The 21,473-nt window shown below is 43.8% G+C and overlaps 2 protein-coding genes across 2 annotated transcripts; one reads left to right on the top strand and one right to left on the bottom strand.

The window, feature by feature from the left end:
* The first annotated feature begins 4,783 nt into the window (after nucleotides 1-4,783).
* On the top strand, nucleotides 4,784-13,344 carry LOC121301245 (inactive tyrosine-protein kinase PEAK1-like). Its single transcript, XM_041230408.1, has 4 exons — nucleotides 4,784-5,189; nucleotides 6,126-6,322; nucleotides 8,988-9,595; nucleotides 11,365-13,344. Exons 1-4 carry the CDS (start codon nucleotides 5,107-5,109, stop codon nucleotides 12,538-12,540), a joined length of 2,064 nt encoding a protein of 687 aa, XP_041086342.1. The 5' UTR covers nucleotides 4,784-5,106; the 3' UTR covers nucleotides 12,541-13,344.
* A 1,193-nt stretch (nucleotides 13,345-14,537) lies between these two features.
* LOC121301535 (ornithine decarboxylase antizyme 1-like) lies at nucleotides 14,538-20,151 on the bottom strand. Its single transcript, XM_041231020.1, is given in 6 exon segments — nucleotides 14,538-14,996; nucleotides 15,304-15,389; nucleotides 15,613-15,785; nucleotides 16,088-16,174; nucleotides 16,176-16,233; nucleotides 19,969-20,151. Coding segments are annotated over 6 exon segments (654 nt in total). The 5' UTR covers nucleotides 20,088-20,151; the 3' UTR covers nucleotides 14,538-14,865.
* Between the last annotated feature and the right edge of the window lie 1,322 nt (nucleotides 20,152-21,473).

Genomic DNA, 21,473 nt, shown 5'->3' on the forward strand with positions numbered 1-21,473 from the left:
AAAAACGCTAGACAGGGATAATGCTCGGTATATGTCTTCACCGATCATGTGGATCTGTCAGTTGAGTTTGGAAGGTAGATCTGTGCTCTACTTAATCATCCAGCCACACAACTCCGTGCTCAGTTAAAGAGCTCTCAGCCCCAGAATCCATACCTGCAGCGCGTCACACAAGCTCAGCTTAACATAGGTGAAGACTCAGCTTTATTCCACATCACTGGTGAGCAGCATTCGTTCATACTGGTCAGAGGTGGTAGTGCAAGTTTTCAACTGGTCTCTGTACTGGTTTTTGCTGGTTTGAGAAAATGTTAAAGCCCCTTTTACTGTTGTCATTGAGGTGACTGTTGACTGTGCCCTTAAATAAGCTACGAGCTGTTCACCTGTGCAGGGGGTTAAATCCCTCAGTCAACGGTCCACAAACGTGGACATAAAAGTACATGTTAAATATAGAATATGACTCTTGTGTGTGATTTTGAAAAGTAGTGTAAGATAATAATGCTGGGTCTGTAGGGGGATATGGTAACCAGTTAGAAACCAGTATTTCACTGTTGCTGGTCACCAGCTCAACAAAACTAGCTGGGATTTTCATCATCGAGTTCAGAGGGGGAGGAACTGGAGAAAGCCAGTTAGGCAGGTGTTTCAACAAGGTCTTTCATGGCTTGACTGGGAGTAGGCGGCAGAGTGGTTTGAACATCACAATCGATTTCTAATGCATTCATATGCTGTCATAGACAAATGCAACATTGTCTGCTTAATGGTTAGTTTGTGATGCACCTTTGCTAATGCGTCCAGGGGTGGAAAGGTGATTCGAGAACAGCTCTGTGTTTTTTTTTTTTTTTTAATCTTCCAGTTAAGTTTCATAATACCTCTGCAGAATTTAGGATTGAATGTTTGGATTATGGAGATAAGGATGCACCGTATTGCATATTATTATTATTATTATTAGTATAAGCCATTAACCTCATGTGGCCTCACAGAGTAAGACCTCTTGTTGAAATGCTTGTCTACTAGACTAAAGATTTATATTTGTTTATTCTTATATAACACAAAATAATGCAATCTTCCCCTGACTCTGTGTGTTTATTTGTAGAAGCTTACTGGAGACCCGCATTGAGGTCCATCTTTTCTTTGTATTCTCAAATTTTGCTAAATAACTAATTAACTGGAGTGAATATGGGGGGGGGGGGTGCAGTGACTAAGCAGGGGTGTGCAAAACAGAAAAAAAAACACTTTCCCTTTAAGGTGTTATTCTTTACCTTTGATTCTAACGGGAGATTTTTACTCAGCACCTGATGTACTCACGCTATTATTACCTGGATCTATAAAGGATGGCCAGCTTTGTAAAGGCATTGCTTCTTTTTTTTTTTCAAAAGAGGATATGTTTCTTTTAAAGGGAAAGTCCATTCTGAATTATATGCACACCCCTGGCTCACTGGCTCCCAGCCCTCTGCTCTAACCACCGAGCCTCTCCCTGACCTTTTACTCCAGTCTTTCAGTGTAGAATCAGCTCCAAACATAGTAAACGCACCAAAACTGCAGAGGGGCGGGTTAAGACAGTAGCGATTATGGAATAGGGGCTCATGTTCAACTGAAGATACAGCCCAGGCTTTCCACCGACTGTTCAGGGCCTTGGCTGTGAGGGAGTGAGACAAACAGACAGGAGTTAGAGGCTCACCACCTGATGAAAAGTGACAAGCAGGTGCTACCTGTCTGACTGAAGTGACTGACTGGAATGTCAAAAACAAGGCTGTCAGACCTTTGCATGCATTATCTCACACTTCCATCTAGCACCTTCCCTGGATGAGGAGATCACAGGCCTGCAGAGTTCAGAACCAACTTCCCCTTTAAGAGAAAATCCTCTTTTTAAATGCCATTACAAAATGGGCCGTCCTTCATAGAATCAGACCCCTCCTTTAAAGGGGAAGTGGTTTTCGCCACAACATTCATGGGTGTTTTTTGTGCAAACGCCTGCCGCGTGCAGTACTACTTCGAAAGTGAAGTTTAGAATATTCAGGTGCTAAACAGATGAAAAAAAATCCTGTGGAATCAAAGGTAAAGGAAAAACACCTTAAAGGGGAAGTGAAATTAGCCACATTATATTGTTTAAATTCTGCTTTTTTGCTTGGTGATCTCTGTCGCAGGAGGCTCTAGCAGGAAGTTATATATAAAAAAAAAATTATAATTAAAGCATAGGAAAACTGCCAAAAATACTGTCCAAATGAACAGTGGGAGATCTGTATAAGTGTTTATCTCTTTTTCTTTCTTGTCTTTTTCTGCTTAATTACTGTCCGATTCAAAATCCAGACCAGGCTGTGGATGACTGGCACGCTAGACAGGGATAATGCTCGGTGTATGTCTTCACCAACCATGTGGATCTGTCAGTTGAGTTTGGAAGGTAGATCTGTGCTCTGCTTAATCATCCAGCCACACAACTCAGTGCTCAGTTAAAGAGCACTTAAAATCCATACCTGCAGCGCGTCACACAAGCTCAGCTTAACATAGGTGAAGACTCAGCTTTAGTTATCCCAGTCTAGCTTCTCAGACCCTGTTTAAAGCTCAACCGCCCACAGAAATACCGTTTTTATTTCACTTTTTTAATGTAATATACATCTTTTTTTATTTTTTTTATTATTATTATTTAAGTTTGTCTTTGCCCGAGCTGTTTGTGCAAGTGAAAATGAAATGGCGTGTTTGTGAGACCTAAAAATAGATTTTTTGCTGGTACGTTTCTTCCAAGACACCCCTGAGCAGGGAGTCAGAAACACCCTTGAAAGATCTGAGGCAGACAGCAGAGTCAGAGCCCTGGAAAGACAGGCTGCCTCTAGCGCTCAGCAGCAAAGGCTGATTAAAATGAGAAGATCCCTTTTGGTAACTCCTCGACCCCCAGATTGGTTTCACCGTGTCAGAATAACAAGGGTGGCAGTGGCTGTCAACCCTGTTCTTCAAATTCGGGATTTTGTTTCAGCCGTGGAACTAAGTACGGTAGAGTCTCTCTTTGCAACCATCTTTGTAAAAGCTTCCCATAGTAAAATCATTCAAAGTGTGATCAAGCTTAGCAAAAGTGTAAGATCCTTGTAAAGATCTCCTTGAGCCAGGGCTAGCTTTCTATTATTTTAACCCGCATTGCTTTCCAGTGCACATACAGCAAGACAGCCCCAATCTACCCCTACCTGAGAGTTGTTAATTGGTTTGTAGCTACAGTGATGGCTCTATACATCAGACTACTCTTTCAACCCTGAGTTCAAAGGGGCTGACATCCACTGCTCCTCAGCATCCAGTGTCACTCCTCTGCAGAGAGACCCTTGTTCCATGCATGCTTTCTGACTGTTATTTCCAAGCAGAGGTTGGGCTAATTTGCTTACTAATCCCTCTCAGCGTTCTGGCTCTAGCTGGCTGTGGATAGGTCAGCAGAGTGTGGGCAGGCGGTCTCTGTGTCTCTTAGAACCAATCAACATCCAGTACTGGTACTGATACCAGCAATGACATCACAATGGATTTAGAACACAGTGTTGTTGCCATTGATAAATGTAATATGAACGTGGTATCACTTTTAGCCGAGATGGGAATGTTCCACTAAAGCCCAGTATAAGGACTGGGATCGTACTGGAACAGGTAAACTGGGAGAAGGCAAATCTTAAGCTCACCTCCCATATCACCCAATCCATAGCCAGCCTCCTCTGATTTTTGGTTGGATAATAAAATAGTTTTATTTAATTTTTTCTTTTGTGTGTTTTATACTTTATCTTGTAAAAAAAGAACACCTATTTGTTTTTATTTATAAAAAGCATGTTACACCTATACTGGCTCCTGTTTCGTTCTTTGAATCTCATCTATTAGACAACAAAGAAATAACATAAACCATCACACACCTGCACTCAAACAGAGATGTGCAAAGTATCAGGTGTGTCCAGAGTTTCAGAACAGTGGTGGGATTCTAGCAGCTTTCCAGGGAACCAGAATCATTGCATATAATGCTGGAGTATACAATGAACAATATCACTGGGTCCCACAGTAAAAGAAAAACAGACTGCAGCACACCAGCGTCATCTAGGCACCATTTGCAAGAACTGCAGCTGTAACAATGCACTTTCCAAAATAAAACCAATGGACCTGCCCATTAAAAGTGTACACCTGCCAGCCACCTTTAACAGAGTCCATTAGCTCTGATGTCTTACCCATCCTGACTGAAACTAATTTACAACAGGGAGATGCAGCATTTACAGAATTATAAGCTAGTGAGAAAGAACTTAAAAGTGCATAACAGAGAACCATGAACACAAACCTGTACTGGACAGTAAAACAAGAAATATCTGCGGCCAACTAATTTTGCAGATATTTCACTATGGACATATTTACAGCAACAAGTGTTTACTGATCGTATACAGCATGTAAACTGAATTGAGGAAGTATGCTAATTGTGCAGATTTTTAATAAAAGCGGAAGTAGTGAATATTTCTTGCCAGCAAACATTTCACAGCATGCTGTATAATCTCCTGATACAGATTTCTACAAATTTTTTTCTACACATTTCTATATTCATTCATTTAGTGTTCTAGAAGTTCCTTTATATTTCATAAGGGCACCCCCTCTAAAGTGGAGTTTTTGCAGCTGTAAGCTAGCGGTGGGTTCTGAGAACAGACGATCAGACACATCTGCTACTGCTGTGCTGCCTGACTGCACCCACCCCTTACCCTCAGAGATGAAGACAGATAAACAGAACGAGGGAGGGAGAGAGAGAGAGACTGCTGCAGGTGACACTGCGTTGAGTCAGAGAGAGACAGAGAGAGATAAGATGTTCATCTGTAATTGTATAACCCTTATAGTATATTTTGTACCTAATAGCTTTGGTATGCTTCATGGTCATGGTAATAAAGCATTATTGAATTGAACTGCACTGAAAGAGGAACTGTGTGAGAGGATCAAATAGAGGGAGAGAGAGAGAAGGTGAGAGTAGTTTCATCGTGACACTCGGGGAGAAAGGTTCTCTGTTGCAGGTGACAGGGACAAGCTGCTGAGTCAGAGAAAGAGAGAAAGTGGGAGAAAGTAGACAGGTGGAGGAGAAAGAGGGGGGGGTAGGAGACACAGGCAGACAGCTGTCCCTCATGTGAGATGATGAAGACTGCAGATTGGGAGTTGAGGACCATAAAGGAGTGTGGGAGCCTGCCTCCCCCACTGCCTGCCAAGCTGCGGAGGTAAGACTCTCCCACTGGCCCCCTCTCTCTTTCTCACCTCTACTTAGTCACTGTCTTTCTTTCTGACTCTCACACTCTTATTTCTCTCTCTCTTAGTCTCATTCCTTTCTCTTTCAGCCGCTCTACCCTTAATAAATTCAAACTTTACCTACTTTTGAGGAGCAGTAAATTATAGTGCGCTGATGCACTATACAGCACATTAAAAAAACCTGTCATGCACTTGCATGGTGAAGCACAGCTTGATAAACTGAAAGTGTGCAAATGGTAAACTTTTAGAGGATTTGATTCAGGGTGAGGTCAGGCTATTCAAATGAAAAAGCAATGTGTTGGAAAGCCCAGGATCTCCGCTATGAAAGCAGGTCTCTCTGGTGGAGTCTCCCTGCTTCCTCTTACTGCTGCCCAGTATCTGGCCCTGATCAACGAGCCGATCTGGGGGTGCTTGGGCAAGGCGATGATACTGAAATTTAAACTCAGGATGGAGAAATCCTTGAGCAATCAAACTGCTTAAACTTCACAGCCCTGACTTCCCCTCTCCCTCTCTCTTACCCTCCCTTGCACTCCATCTCTATCGTTCTCTCTTCCTTTACCCTCTCTCTCCTCTTCAACCTACTGTACCTTTTCTCTCTCTCCCCGCTCCCTCCCCCTCTCAGTGTACACATAGTTCAGTGTCGAGAGGAAGGTAAATGTTTTTCTCAGGCCGTGTTGAAACCGCAGACTCGCATGTCGGTTTGAGATTAACTCTTTTCATAGACTCTTTGCCCCTGGTGCTGCGAATCAGCGTTTAACAACGTGGTGTGTGTGTGTGTGTGTGTGTGAGAGAGCAAGAGAGAGAGACCAGTGCAGCAAGGGAGAACCTCACAGAAATATAACCAGACACACACACTGACGTTAGCCTCTCAGTCTCGTTCTCAGCGTGTCTGTCTGTCTGTCGTGCAGGCAGCGCTACTCTGCTGGCACCATGAGCAGCTCCAGCACCGGCTCCAGCTTTGGACCAGACCCAGAGCCCAGAAGCCCTGGCCTGGTTTCCCCCCAGACTGGACCGACCAGCGCCACCAGCATCCCAGCCTCGCTGCCGGAGGAAACAGAGTCCACAGATCTCCTGGCCTCTGCCAGGATCACATACACAAACATTGGTAGGTGCAAGCTGTGCTAAAGATAATAATCAATGCACATTTCATTTGGAAAGCATGGTCTGTGAGGCATAGTATAAGAAAGTCTTGTGATTGTTTTAATAGGGGGGCTAAGATAAATAGTAATGCTATGATATTATTAACCTTGCTTTTGTTTATCAAACTTCTTATTAAAGATGCAGTATCAGTTAGTTGCAGGGTTGCAACCTGTTGCTTCTTTTAAAAAAAAAAAGTTGCTTAGATTGCTATTCAAAGCTTAAACTAACAACAGACAGAAATCACAAACCGCAACACACTGATAAGAGTTTATTGGTAGGTTTGCTACAAAACTGAGGGAAGGTAAAAATGCTTTCTCTGGTGCGTTTTAGTTGAGGAAGTGCAAAAAGGTTCATGTGCATTTACCCCTGTGGCCTTCTGTGAAGAGAAGATGCTGGTTCAACTCTAGACAACAGCCTGGCAAATCTTTTACAGTTAGCAGCTCAGAATGTTGGTGTGTAAAATCCAAATATTTCATAATCGCTTCTTTCCTTCTGGTTTTACAACACTGCAGCATTTGTATGTAAACAGGCCCACAGTGATAAGCCTTCCTATGACTCTGCTCTTTACAAGATGGTACATTTGCACAGAAGGGTTTCATTGTTTCCGTTCCTGTGCTTTCCTGTGCTTTCCCATCTTTCATCATTCTTTGTCACAGTAATCAAAGCAGGACTCCTTGCACAGTGTGAGCGAGTAGATCAGCGCCACAGAGCCATCTACTGCCTTAAATGTGCTGTGCTGCTGAATCTGGAATCTTGACAATAAATCAAGTAAAGGTGCACCTTTTCCCTGGGGCTATTTAAGTGATTAGAAAGTGTGTTTACCACATCAACGCACCAGATCTCACAAACGGTAAATGTGCTTTCTAATCACCCTGTACATTAAGACATAAACACTTCAAGACATTAACTCTCCAACAAACCACACATGCCCAGGTTATCCCTCTGCATGCAAAAGTACATTGCATTCCATGAACTTGATCAGAAGTTACTGCAGGTGGAGGAGGAGAGAGAAGAAGAAGAAGAAGAAGAAGAAGAAGAAGAAGAAGAAGAAGAAGAAGAAGAAGAAGAGAATTTTCTAATGTACAATAAGTGCCGTTTCGTTTTTGACAGTCATGCAGATTGTATCTCACTTTTTTATAATTTGTCAAGCTGCAATGCTGTAAGGAGTCTTGCTGTAATTCTGCCTTTTTCTTCATTTCTTGATCTAATCTCTTCCTGGAAACTTTCACGCAGAGCTCAGAATGTGGACTGGGCATTATTCTGAGGGGGGTGGTGTGTGTGTGTGTGTGCGTGCGTGCGTGCATGCATGCATGCATGCATGCATGCATGGTCAATTCTGTATCAGGGAAAGTTGCAAGGACACCCCAAAAGCTAAAATCTCACCAAAGCACAAACAATATATTTTATTAATTACATTAAGGGAACAAACCAGTCCAGTGCTCCTTGTTATTTTTCTATTGTATTTACATATTTCGAATCCTCTTTATAACCCTACTTGAAGAAACTCTAGACCTCGTTGGTTTGCATAACCTTTATGTCACTGCACACAGTTCCCCCTTGGTAGAAGCATCCTTGCCATCCACCCACAAGCAGCAGGGAGGGGGGGGGGTTTCACTTCACACAGGCATGCAAAACAAAATAGAGGCAAGTGCAAATGAAATGCTATGTAAACTAGGGAGCATGGCGAAGCATAGTGAATATTTCATATGTGCATGGGAACAGGCACAGTACAGCTTTTGCATCACCTACAATTTTAGGATTGAGACATAATTTTAAAAACAACATATAATTTAGATCATGTAATCAAAATGATATCGCAAAAGTCTACTGGAAGCTGTAATGGTAGTACAGTTAGGGTTCAAAATGTCACATTTTTCAATTGTTTTCAGTTTTTCGTTAAGTATAGAAAACTGCAAAGTGGTTTGTAACTAAATATGTCAGCGTAACATGATTCAAAAGGTTTCATTCAACTTTCTGAGCCAAATTGGTTAATTCTATAGGGTGATGCAAAATTTTTGGCCATAGCTGTACAACTGCAAAATAATTGCGCAAAAACTACAGTGGCAAACTTTCGTGACATGCATCTGTTAAATTACTTTACCCAGCTTCCGTTTCTGCCTACTCTGCTAAATTTAAAGTCGTGTTTTGGGTTACTTTGGTAAAGCAGTGGAACACATTGCACCCTGACCAGAGATAGCAACACCAGCAGACACTGAGAGAACATACAAGCCCAGTTATCAGTCTGCAGGTCTGCATCAAAAAATAGTTCTACCCACAGTCTACTCTTAGAATAACTGACTCGGGCAGAGCAAGGTAAACGCACAGCAAGAGCACGCTCAAGCTCAGTCAGCCCAGGTAAAGCACAGAGAGGATTTGCAAACCCCAGTGAACCGACAGTCGCATACACAGCTGAATTACTGAAAGCAGAGTTGTCTACAACCCTTTCTCAATGCAATGATGGGGGTTGTTCAGGCGCTGCGGCTGCAGCGGTGTTTCAATTGTAGCTCGTGAGGCGAAAGCCTGCTGTGCTACTGTGTGGGTTTGCTTTTTTTAATTTGGGTCACATTTGTGTTTTTTATGCAGAATGCCTGTCCACTAATCTGTCTGTGTGTCTGTGTGTCTGTGTGCAGGTCAGCCCTGCTCCAGCCATCTTCCACACAAGCCCTGGATGAAGGAGCGTGGTCTGTCGACAGACAGAGTCCCGGAGCGGCGAAACCAGCCACCTCCCCTGCCCAAAAAACTCATCCGAACCCATTCCCTCCCGCTGATGTTCATGCTCCCCTCTCACTGCACCAAACCCCCCTCCTCCACTGGGCTCTCCCTCAACAACCCCCTGTACCACCTGGTGGAACCCCCGCAGAGGAGCGAGGGGTTCTTCACACATGGCTGTTTCAGCTCCCCCTGCAGCCCCCTGCACTCCAGCGCTCTCCGGGACCCCCCTCAGGTCCTCGACGACCCCCCCGCAGCCCCCCTGGTTGGGCTGAGTTTCCACACCCCGGATGGGGAGCTCAGGAGCTTCTTCAGAGATCTGCACAACCTGGAGCAGGTGACCAGGGGGCTGCAGGAGCGCATCCTGCTGTGTCTGCGCGGGATAGCGGAGAGGCTGGGGGAGGCGGGGCTGCAGGGGGCCTCACAGGATTACCAGCTCTGTGGAGACGGGCCTCGCTGCCAGGCTGGGGACGCTCTGTACTACACTGTCCGCTCCTCGGCGTACCCCGGCAAGCTGTTTGCTGCCAAGGTAAGAGTCGTTTTTCTTGTAATCGTTTTTTTTTTTTTTTTTAAAGATGTGAATTATTTTATGCATTAAAGTGTTTGCACCCATTTTTCCTCACTACTTACTAAATACAATTTTTAAAGAGGAAACGATGTCTATTCAGGGATGTCAAGATATTTAGTAAGGGGTCTTAGTGAGAAAAAATGTGCAGTACAATCCACAGCTCTAGTCTTGCTGTAAATCATTTGTTGTTGCCCAAATGTGCAGTTTTATATGCTTCAATAAACATGTATTTTTATTTGAGAGCCTAATATGAGGTGGAAAGTTCATGTTTGGTTGCAAGCCCTGCTTTCAATAGTGTTGCACTTCCTTGGCATGTGAAATTGCCCTCTACTCTTCAACATCTTCTTTCCTGCCAACCAGCTGCAACCCTGTTGACTGACGTGTGTTGTGCAAGAGTAACAGATACTCTGAAACTAAGGCAGGGCGACTGCGAACTGCTTCTACTTAACATAACACCAAATATCCTGTTGGATTGCACTTTATTAATTCACGTGCAGCTGTACCGAGACTCGATTGCTAATCAATCATTCAATTGGAGTCGCAGTACAACTGCACATGAATTAATAAAGTGCAATTCCCCGTGCTCACATATTATTACATTTTACTTGCATGTGAAGTGCTGTGCAATCCTCGTGCCTAAATACAAATATACATTTTAAACACTCGTGTTACACAGACCTGTTTATATTCTGTGTACCAATGATTATACACCAACATTAACACACAACACAAAATACACACGGGGGCAGGCACTTTGCCACAATGAATCATTTGCAAATCTAAAATACTGTTGATTATTATGCATACTTCTATTAATAAGAAAACAGACATAGTTACACAAGCACATGCAAATCTGTGGAGAGTCTCAACAAATCAGCTCAGCCCCCCCGCCCCCGCCACCAACCATGGCTTGAAAATCCGTTGAGTTTCCTAACAAACCAAGCACACAACCGCCAGAACAGGAAGGGCTGTTAAAACTGTTATGAAACTTGTGTGGCTTTCTAGCAGCCTATTTACTAGTGTTTACCTTATATGGCTCTGCAGGAATGGAAATAAAACTCCTATTGCACAGCAGCTTCACCCGTTCCAGGTTTTACAATGAGCTTGATTAGCCACAGTGTGTATCAGTATCAAGCTCAGGTGTGTCTTAGTGAGCTAGTAAAATCAGGACCGGATTTAATAGCTGTGCAACGGGAGTCTTATCTCCATCCCTGCTCTGAGATGAGAGGCACAGTGTTGATGTGTCTTATTCCTCTTGCTGCCTGATTGCTGCTAGACTATAGCCTGTACATCTGCCTTGGTGCTGCATGCAGCATCCTGCAGTGCCCTCCCTGTGAGTTGCTGTGTGGACAGCTCCCATGTCTTCAGCAGCGCCAGGACTGGTCAGTACCTGGATAGGAGACCTCCAAAGAGAACCAGGTGGTGCAGTGTATGTAGTGTGCTCATAGTCCAGTAGAGAGCACTGTTCTACTTTGTGTAATGGCAAATAGGCTATATTGCATTATAATCAGTTTGTGGTATGAAGGCCGTCCTTATAAAGCGGGAACATGTTTTTTATCATCCAAAATTTCAGTGTGATTTCTCCTTACTTTTGTGATGGTTTCACTCAACCAGCGCAATAATAACGCTGTGTTGCTGGAGGGCCTGTCCTTTTGATGAGGGGGTGTCCCGGCTAAATTCCCGTTCCCAAAAGCAAAACACTCAAGACATCCCCCTCCTTCTATCTGCAGGTGTATAAAGTGGGCAGAGAGAGTGGATTGGCTATACAGAGGGACTTGCCCCCCCACGCCAACATCCAACGTGTCTGTGAGCACTTCCCACAAGGCCTTGCTGTAGTGGAAGGAGAAGAAATGGCCATGTTATCTCTGGAGCCAAAGACAGGGGGCAGCAACGCACCAGGAGCGAGGGCGCAGTGCCTGCAACCCACACCAGGGGTCAGCAGCAATGATAATCCACCCCCCATGGCTGCAATGACACTGAATTCACCAGCAGAGGGCTCTGGTGAGCTGCCAGAGATGGACACTACCAACAGACACTCCCGGGGCTGTGAGGTCACAATAGTAGGGGAGGTTCCTGATGAGACACTGGCTGATTATGTGCAAGCCTGTGCCGAGTTGCACACTTCCCAGCCCCATCGTTACGAGCAAGTGGTGTGTCTGCTGCTCCTGCAGCTCTGTGAGGGCCTGCAGCACCTCAAGAGCAACAAAACCACACACTGCGCCCTCCGGCTGGAGAACCTCCTGCTGGTCTGGGAAGAAAAGGGGGACCCCGGCACGGAGCTCCCCAAGAGAGGCCGCCCGGGGACCCCCAGACTGCTGATCAGTAACTTTAGCCACGCCAAGCAGAGAACTCCCAGCCCTGCCCAGGACTCAGACCAGGGCAGGCTGGCTCCAGAGATGAGCAGCAGCTCCCAGTTCAAGAAGGCAGACGAATTCCAGCTGGGGATTTTGATCTACGAGTGCCTGCATCTCCCCAACCCGCTCCTGAGTGCCCCGGAGCTGAGAGGGAGGGAGTACAGACCCGAACGCAACCTGCCCCCCATCCCCCACCTGTCCCCTTACTCCCCGGGCCTCTCCAAGCTTGCCCAGCTCCTGCTGGAGCCCGAACCCAGAGCCAGAGTCTCTGTCGAGGAGGCCCGGAACGTCCTGCAGGCCCTGCTCTGGGGCCCCCGTGCAGAGCTCTTCCAGGACAACCAGCTCACCCCCTTCCTGACCCTCAACTGGCTGGAGCTGAAACGCTGTCTGCTGCTGCTCAAGCTGGCGGAGGCAGCGGTCGAGCACGAACCCGGAGTCAGAGCGGCCCCGGGGCTGGAGGAGAGGCTGTGCCTGCAGTACTTTTCCTTCGCCACGCCCCAGAGCGTCTTCCAGGCAGCCAGGCTGCTGCAGCTCTTCTGTCCTCCCTTCTAGCAGGGCTTGGGTTCCTGTTTAAGCCTTTCATGCATGAAATATTTATATAGAAACAAAAAAAAAAAAAACACATCAGAAATATATTTTTTCAATTTTACAAATTTTGTTCAGTGCTGTGTATGGGGGTGAAAATGGTATCCTCGTAGGAGGCTACCCTGCATTTGTGTCTTCCATGTGTCCCTATATAAAGGCTAGAAGAGTTGTTTTTTTAATCCAACCCCCTATGAGGTCCCTATGCTTGAAAGGGTTAACCTCCAAAGTTTACCTGTTTAAGCTTCAAGATATTGGATATGTCTGTCACCAAGCAAAGGGAAAACTCAAAGTTTTTTTGCTGCCTTATCTTATCTTATGTCTTTGATGCTTCCTGACAAGATCCACTGTGGTAATCCGCAAGGTAGAGGTTGCTGAGCTGCAAAATGTATGCCTGATAGTAAATGGATGATGGCTTGGTTTAAAGATTACATTGTTTTCATTTTTTTTTTCAATGATATCGCTTTTGTATGTATTGTTGTTTAAATAAAGTAAATGTGTATTAAAGCTATTATTATTGAGTATTGCACCGCTGCACGAAGTTCCAGTTTGTCTTTCCTGGTATACACACTCTGTCCACAAGAGGGCAATAAAGACAGCAGTATCAGAATACTGGCCTGAGAAATAAAATCAATTTGAGTAACCATTTCAAAACTGAAAAACCCGACTCCAGATGCAATTTTCGCTCCTAAAATGTACACACTTAAAAGTGTCTCTGATCAAACTGCACATTGCTGACAGATGCACTGCAACAACAGCAAAAGAAAAAGTGAACGAGAAAACATCCCTGATACACACAGGTCTCGCAATACTTTCTGACCCCTATGTATAGGTCACAATACCAACGCAAATAATCCAGGCAGCATTGCATTTTCTATCACTCTGCCGATGCTGACTTTTCTTGATTCTGCTTCTGGGCAGTAACAACAGAGGTTGGAGCCCTCTCCTCCCCGCCAAGCCATTGGGAACACAGTGTTCCTGCTGTTGTCGCTGGTTCACTTGAGTCCTTGGGAATCCCTTGGTTACTTCATTTTTTGAAATATTATCACTGAAGATAGAACTTGTGTCCAGCTTCCCTAGTAATCTCTGCAAGCAAGTGGTGTGCGGGTCCGAGCAGCAGAACACACCTCTCTTGTTTTTGTAAGGATACTTGCAAAGCAGGAAACTATTTGAGTCAGCTGTTAAATGTTTGCGTGCAGAGCTGGCTCCAAGATTTGTTTAATTACTAGACCAACAGGATATCCCGCAGGTCTGGCAACAGAGGCAGAATAGTTAACATTGTTCATGTCGCTATTTTCCTCCAGATCATTTTGATGCCTGGTGCAGATAAGCAAGAGGGCAGACCTGCCCAATTTAACAGAGAACAGCTTAATCAACCGAATATAGGACATTATCCATGACGCCTGAATTAGCAGATCTGTGACAGATTGGAGATGTACCGTGTTCAGTTTAACTGAACTCTTAAAATGGGTACGATTTGGCTGCAAACAACTAATTGTAGTATTGTTTATATATAAACAAATCAATCACACTCCAGAAGAGAAGGGAACTGAATCAAAAAGGAGGTTGCAAGCAGCTTTAGCTAGAAACAGAGTGCTGCGTTGCACATAGTGTAGAAAGGTTAGGGGGTGTAGATCATGGACTGATACATAAGCCTAATTGAGCTTTTCCAGTGATCCCAGACCAGGAAACACCAGCCTTGTATTTAAAAACAACTTTAGATGTATGGAGCACTGCTGAAGGGCTGGTCTCTGCACTGCGTATTACAGGTGCACAGATGCCGATGGCGTCACTGTAGCCATCTACCACCTCACAGCCAGCCATCCCCAGCCTGTTTATTTTACTGCAAAGTTATTTAGTTTTAAAACCAGAATTCACACAGTACAAGTAATTTTAATGCAAATTAAACTCCAATCGTAAGCATTTCAAAAAATACATATGCAAACCAAGTAAATGCACAGCTGAACTTTAGGGTGAGCAATTTATTGTGCACACATCACAAAACACGCAGGTTGTAAATCTTAATTCAGAAAGATGACATTAAACATCCTTTTTTGTTAAATTTTAAAATCCTCAAGTCACCACTAGAGCAGCTAGGCATGCAAGCACACAAGTATTTGCACAGTGCAGATAAACAGAAGGAAAAAAAATCAAGAATCACCAAGCCCTAATGCAGCAGAACAAACCACATGTAAACCCTGTTGAACAGAAAAATAAAAGATGCTAACAATTTCTAATGGTTCATACATTTACAAGATCAGGGAGGAAAGAATGAAAGATTCAGCAAGGTGTCCGTTACTCTTCATCCGAAGAGTCTCTCTCGATTGCGTAGGCCATGAAGAACATGTCTGGTCGTTTGGGGACGAGGGGGTGGCCCGGTCTCACAATCTCAAAGCCCAGAAAGCTGAAGGTACGAAGCAGTGCCGCTGCAACAAGGGGATTGTACAAATAAATAAACACCCCTTCACAAATTTGTAGCAGCAGCTTCTAAAACATCTGCAACTTCAAAAAAAGATTGACGTGAAAACTTTAAAAGCTTGTCTCAAAACAGCTACATTTCAAAGAACCAAGATCAGAGTCATTTAGAAGCTAAACTAGGATTAAACTTAATCCCATTCAACCCTGCAGTATCACACCATGGGTTTTAGAGTAAAATATTCAAATTACATATTGAACACATTTAGTGAGTTGAAGTCAGAGGAATCAATACACCAGCTAAGCCATATGCCTTACCTCGATCATCCTGGTTCTTGTGGAAGCAGATGAAAACATTGTCCACTTGTAGGTGCTCCTCTGCAAACTCTAGCAGGAGGGCAAAGCTGTGAGGGAGAGAACAAGTTACAGCCAGCCCTTTAAAATTGCCGTTTCAGTACAAAGCTATCGTATTGTAGTGGTCTGTATCGGGGGGGGGGGGGGGGGGGGGGGGGGGGGAAGAGTTTAAATAGTCCAACATTCAATCTTATTATGCATCATACAGGGATCCCATCACCTGAATATCAATACATACTGTATTGCATAGTCACCAGCCCCCCCCCCCCTTACCTGTCCTTGCTGCCCTCTGGGAGCACCCCCCCTGGGATTTCAATATAGACATTGCTGTTATTGAGCACTGCTCTCCAGCTGGCCTTTCTAGAGTTAGCGAGCCTGGACTGGATCTGGAGAATTCTAGTCCTGCTGCTAGAAGAAGGCTCTTCAGTCACGATCAGTTGATTATCCTGAGCAAAACAATACAGGGGACAAAACAGGTAAACCATTACATGTTTTTGGTAGAACACATTAAATAATTACGCCAACAGTTGCAGGGATGGAAGCACGACTCCCATGGCATAGCAGATTCGAACTAGACACACCAGCCCTTGTTGCCGACACAGACTAATCAAGCTTGTATTCATGTGGAATGGAGTGAAACTGCTACGCAACAGGAGCCTTAACTTCTATCCCAGCATTAAGCAGAACATTAAAATACCAAAATCACAGATATTGCATGAAAAGGGAGAGAGCAAGCGTACCAGCTTACCAAGTAAACTGTACTAGCTGAAAGATTGTGATCCCGTTGACTGTTCCCTCGCCCACCTGGGATCTTCAGGGGTGGGTGAGGGGCATCAGGAGCACCACTGAGGCCCGGGATGCAGGTTACTACAGCAATTCAGGGAAGCCCTGGAACTGCAGAGAGAGAGAAAGCAAGTCAAGGGGTCGCAGTTCATACCACATAGTATAAAACACACATTTCATACATACTATAGTGAATCTGAATTTCACAAATATGCCGTTTAAAATTACATTATATAACTTGGATACCATGAAACATGTGCGTTATATAATAGTTTGAGGAAAGAGCAAGCCATCCCTAAAAACCAATACTACAAGACATGTGGAAAGGAATTCCAAGGTTACAGCTACCAATTGACCAAGAGAACTGATCTCTGCTCAATGAGGCACTCCGATTAGAAAGTGAGCAGAGTAGGATTTAGTGAGAGGGCAGTGATGAGCAAGGAGGGGGGCTGCAGACATATTTAAGGGTTACAACCCAAATAAAGAATCCTGGAGAAAAGCAACTTCAACACACCAGCTTTCATAGAGTGTGAGCATGACTGAACTTTGACTCTGCAAGACTGTGAAAAACAGTTTATTGCAAAGAACTGTCCCAGATTAAAAATGACATAAATTGCACAGTGTGCGAAGTGGCCAGGGATGGAAGTAAAAATATGACTCCCATTGCATAGCACTTTGCTTCACTCCTGGTTTTACTAGGGATTTAAGGCACACCTAAGCCTGCTACCTACACACTGCAACTAATGAAGATAGTAGTAAAACCTGGAATGGGTTTAACTGCTATGCAATAGTAGTCTTATTTCCAGCCCCAAGACCATTTGAAGGAAGCTTCTGAACTCAAACCTATGCACAATAACTGGCATTATGTTCCCCCCCTAATGTTTTGAATTAGGTGACCCCATGCCAAGGGAAACAAACTCAGAACAGGAGGGCTAGTTCATGTTGGCATGTGGGTATTCAAGTCATGAAAACTGCTTCAGTCCAAGACAGAGGATGCTTCAAAAAATTTGATTTGTGCTGCGGTTACCAGTCAGTCGCAATTGAGACGCATTTCCCCCCCGAAAGTTGAAATTAATATGCTAAATATGGAGGATAGGTGTGAAGTAGTGTGTGTGCAGCTGCCTCTTGCCAGCCTGCAAATGGACAGCCATCCCCACCTGGAGCCATATAACTGTAGGGGAACAGTCTACCATTGTAGGGTTAACAAGCTAGGTTTCAGGTTGGGTTGCATCTTACAGCACTGACCCACAGATGGTGAAATATTAACCAACATACAATATTAAAACTAGAACCCATGCATAACGGATGGAAATAAGACTCCATCAAAACATAGGACTACAACAGCTCAGGCAAAAACAAAATAGATTAAGTTACAAAGGGGGTGAACAGAACTACAGCGACAGGCTTTGCTCAACTGTCACAGCCTGCTGCCTGACAACACAGCACTGGATGGGCCAGGCAGCATGGCCCCTCCCCTGCACCAGATCCATAGCAGACTCTGCAGTGATGCAACACACCAAGCCTGGCACGTGCAGCAGGCAGGCTAGCACAATTTCACAGTCACTCTGCTTATCTCTCCAAAAACTAGCCGGCAGCCATTCGCAACAAAAACACGAAGGCAGCCAATTTAACCTTTAAAAACACCTCTAACCAGCAGCCCTCAATTCTGATGACAATTAACTGTAATCCTCAAAGATAAATTAAAACACAACAGCTTGACAGACAGCAAGATGCCAGCAATGTCAACCAATAACACAAAAGCCCTCAGATGCCAACAGGAAGCAGGGTTAGAGACCAAGATAAGGGTGTTTAGAGGGGGTGGGATAAGCATCCCGGTTACACAGTCCTGGACAACATACTGGACACCCAGCCAAGATGTTACTGTACTCTGCAAAACTGTTTCCTAATCAACACTAATTTATCCAGCACAGCAAGACTGCAGCAAGAAGATACTGTCCCTGGATGAAGTTTCCACCGTCATATTTTAAATAACCCAGTTTAATTGTTAATCCAGTACATCTTAAAATTGGACACTAGTTGGATTAGACTGCTGTTCTGGAGGGTATATCAAAAAGCAGAACTCAAGTCATGTGGTTGAAAGACAACTAAAAACACAACTTTCAGCTCAGAGTTCAAGGTTAGGTTAATGGGCAGCCTACAGTTCATAACTAAATCTAGCGTCTACGTGTGTATAAACACACACCAACGGGCACTGATCCAAACCTTGCTTCGTCTTACACAGGGATCCAACGTCCAAACCACATCCCCGGCCTACATCCCCCCCCCCCAAAACACATGGCAGAAATGAATTACAAATCAAGTGGTGCCGGGCCAAAACCAATATTTGATCGTGTTCCTATAAAATCAAATTATGAATTAAACTTAAACCAACCAATGCATGAACCAGCTGTGAAAAACACATTCTGGTGTACAGAAGCGCATTTGTCCTTTCTTTAGAGACGCTGAATTGGGGTACTTGGGATTATTTTACTGTAATGTAGCATGAGTTAATCCAAATTAAGTGCTGCTTTACACTGAAGGAATGGAAAAACCATTAAAAACACAAACGTGCCATTTAACTCCGACACCAGGCAGCAATTTCTGCCTCATTAACACAGTATATTCAATATACAACATTTAGTGTGTAGCTGTATCAGTTGAATTCTGTGCGGCTGCAAAGACACTTGCCAATAACCTCGAATACAAAGATTGTTTAAAAAGTATTTTGTAACATGTGATTCTTGGTTGGTGTATGGAAGAATTCCCACGAATCAATGACGTCACTAGGATATTCCCGCATGGATAGGGGGTTGTGTGGCAAACGACAAACAATGACGTCTTTCAACTCGGTACCGCAACACTACCCTCAAAACTACTCGTAATTCTCAAGAGATTAAGAAAAAAAATAATGCCGCTTCTTCAGAATGCAGTTTTCAGGTCCGTTTGTTGAATTACTGAACCGCTCCCCCCTGTAAAGCGGTTTTAGGTCAGAGACACACACACACGAATTCAATTGCAAGGCGATATAAACTGCATGCCTCATACAAGCTGTGCAAATCTTGTTATTTGCGTCGCTTGCACAGGTGTAAAGAAAACGTGTCGGAGTTAATCTTAATTAACATGAACGCATTGCGATTGGTTACATGGTACTTCTACTGGGCAGGAATGTTAGCTAATGAACTACAACCCGCTCTGGTTGTGGGGAATTTCCATTCGATATCGTGCGGTGCCGTAGCTGTGCTCGGTAGGGCTCTAGAAATTTCGTTTACGTGCTCCCCCACGCACCACAGTTCAGCAACAATACCTACAAAACGAATTATTTGTAGTCACAAATAAATTAACAGGCTTTGTTATTCACATTACAGATCGGTGTGATGTACACAACCATTGCTAGTAATACCACTGCATTCAATATATACCGTATGATGCCTTTATTTAAATGTTCTGCAATAACATCGTATTATAATCCCTACGGGGCACATACAAACGAACAGAAGGAGCTATGCGATGAGATCAATCTTTTGGCAGTATTTGATTGAAACGTGACCCGTATTTAGACAAATACGTTCTCAGCTACTTTGCTGAATATTTCAATATCTCTCAGCTTTAAAATTCAACATGTTTCATAAGCAAGCCTTACGCCTCTATCAGTCTAGTTAAACTTGCGCACGTCTAGATGACATTCAGTAAAAATCTTATACACAACAGGCCCAAAAGCTCAACCACGGGCCTAGGATTTCTATTTATCCCAACATGAGCCCACCCCCGCTGGGGCTAATGCGGGGGGAGGGCGAATTCTCACCCACCCCCTTTCCCTACCCCAGCGACTCACCGTCGCATCCTTACCTTTCATTACGTGAGTTGCTACTGGCCATACTAATAAGAGGCATGTTGTTTTTATTTCCTTCCTTCTCTCTGACAAAGCAGTGGCTATTTAAAATCCGTTGGAGGTTAGATTTCACCATCCGGCCTCTCGCTGCTACTGCAGATGCTCCCGGTCTCTTCCCTAGCGAACAACAGTAGAAGGAAAGGGGCCGCGGCGTGCTTTTATAGGCGGGGTGGATCAAGTGGGCGGGGCCAGGCTGGGAAAGGTAAAGCAAGTGGAGCCGCGAGCAGACTGCGGCTGTTGAAATGCAGGGAGGGGCGTGGCGGAGTCATAATGAAGGGCGTGTCTATGCGAATGAAGCCTGCCGCACAAGCTCGTGTGAGAGTATTAAAGGGGCGGTGCCGAAGGAATGGAAGAAGAAAAATTTCCACTACGAAAAGAGGCTTGAAATTGCACAGACAGATTGATGATGTCATTATATGACGTGAGCGCGCACAGTGAACACGCCTTCACAAAATAAAATTGAGAAGTGCTTGAGCGCGGGCACGTAACAGCCGGTGAGTCAAATACTCATGTCTGGGGTTGCAAAATAGTTATGCAAGATCTGCTTTTGGCATGATAATGTGTGTTATATATATATATATATATATATATATATATATATATATATATACTATATATATATATATATATATATGGGCCTTCAAGCACAAAACGATATTGTGCTATTTCAAACACCATATACACAAGATTCTTTGTCGCGATTATTATTATTATTATATTTTTTGTTTTATGAAAAATGAACTTATATATAAATACTTCTACGACTACTACTAATAATAATAAATATTTTATGGAGCAAAATTAATATGTGTGTGTCAGGTACGTTAGCAGTACTTTTTTTTCGATGAGAATTTAACAATAATATCCTACATTTCTCCACTGCCTTTGGTAAAATGGCTTAATAAAGTATGTCAATTTGTGAATAACCCTAACCCTAAATTTCAATGTCAAACTTATAAACTCCCCACCGGTTTGGAACCTGTGAACCACCTCGAAGGGAACAGAGCAACCAGGATCCAGTCATTATCAATTATAATAATGTTTTATTGCACAGAGTTAAGAGTTAGTAACAGATCATTACAAAAGCACGTAGATGCTTTGTGCAAGAAAAACAAACAAAGGTTTTGTTTTAAATCACATTAAAAGGATCAGAAATTAAAACTTCCGATTTAAAAACACACATAAAACACAGAACACAAAACGCTAGTGCGTGCAGAAGAGGAGACATCGATAAACATTATTCCCAATTACATTATTATTATTATTATTATTATCATCACCGCAGCGGCACCAACAAGCCCAGAGTTTACTATTTATTTCCGTCTCGGGTCCCCTCTCGCCTACACGCATAGACAAGACAAACGGTAGAGTGCCATTCTCAAAAAAAAAAAAAAAAAAAAACTACAATCCACGTGTATTTATAGTCAGGTGAGTATATTGTTTTCAATTGCCCGGTAATTAA

This window comes from Polyodon spathula, chromosome 27, assembly GCF_017654505.1.
Source record: "Polyodon spathula isolate WHYD16114869_AA chromosome 27, ASM1765450v1, whole genome shotgun sequence".
NCBI lineage: Eukaryota > Metazoa > Chordata > Actinopteri > Acipenseriformes > Polyodontidae > Polyodon > Polyodon spathula.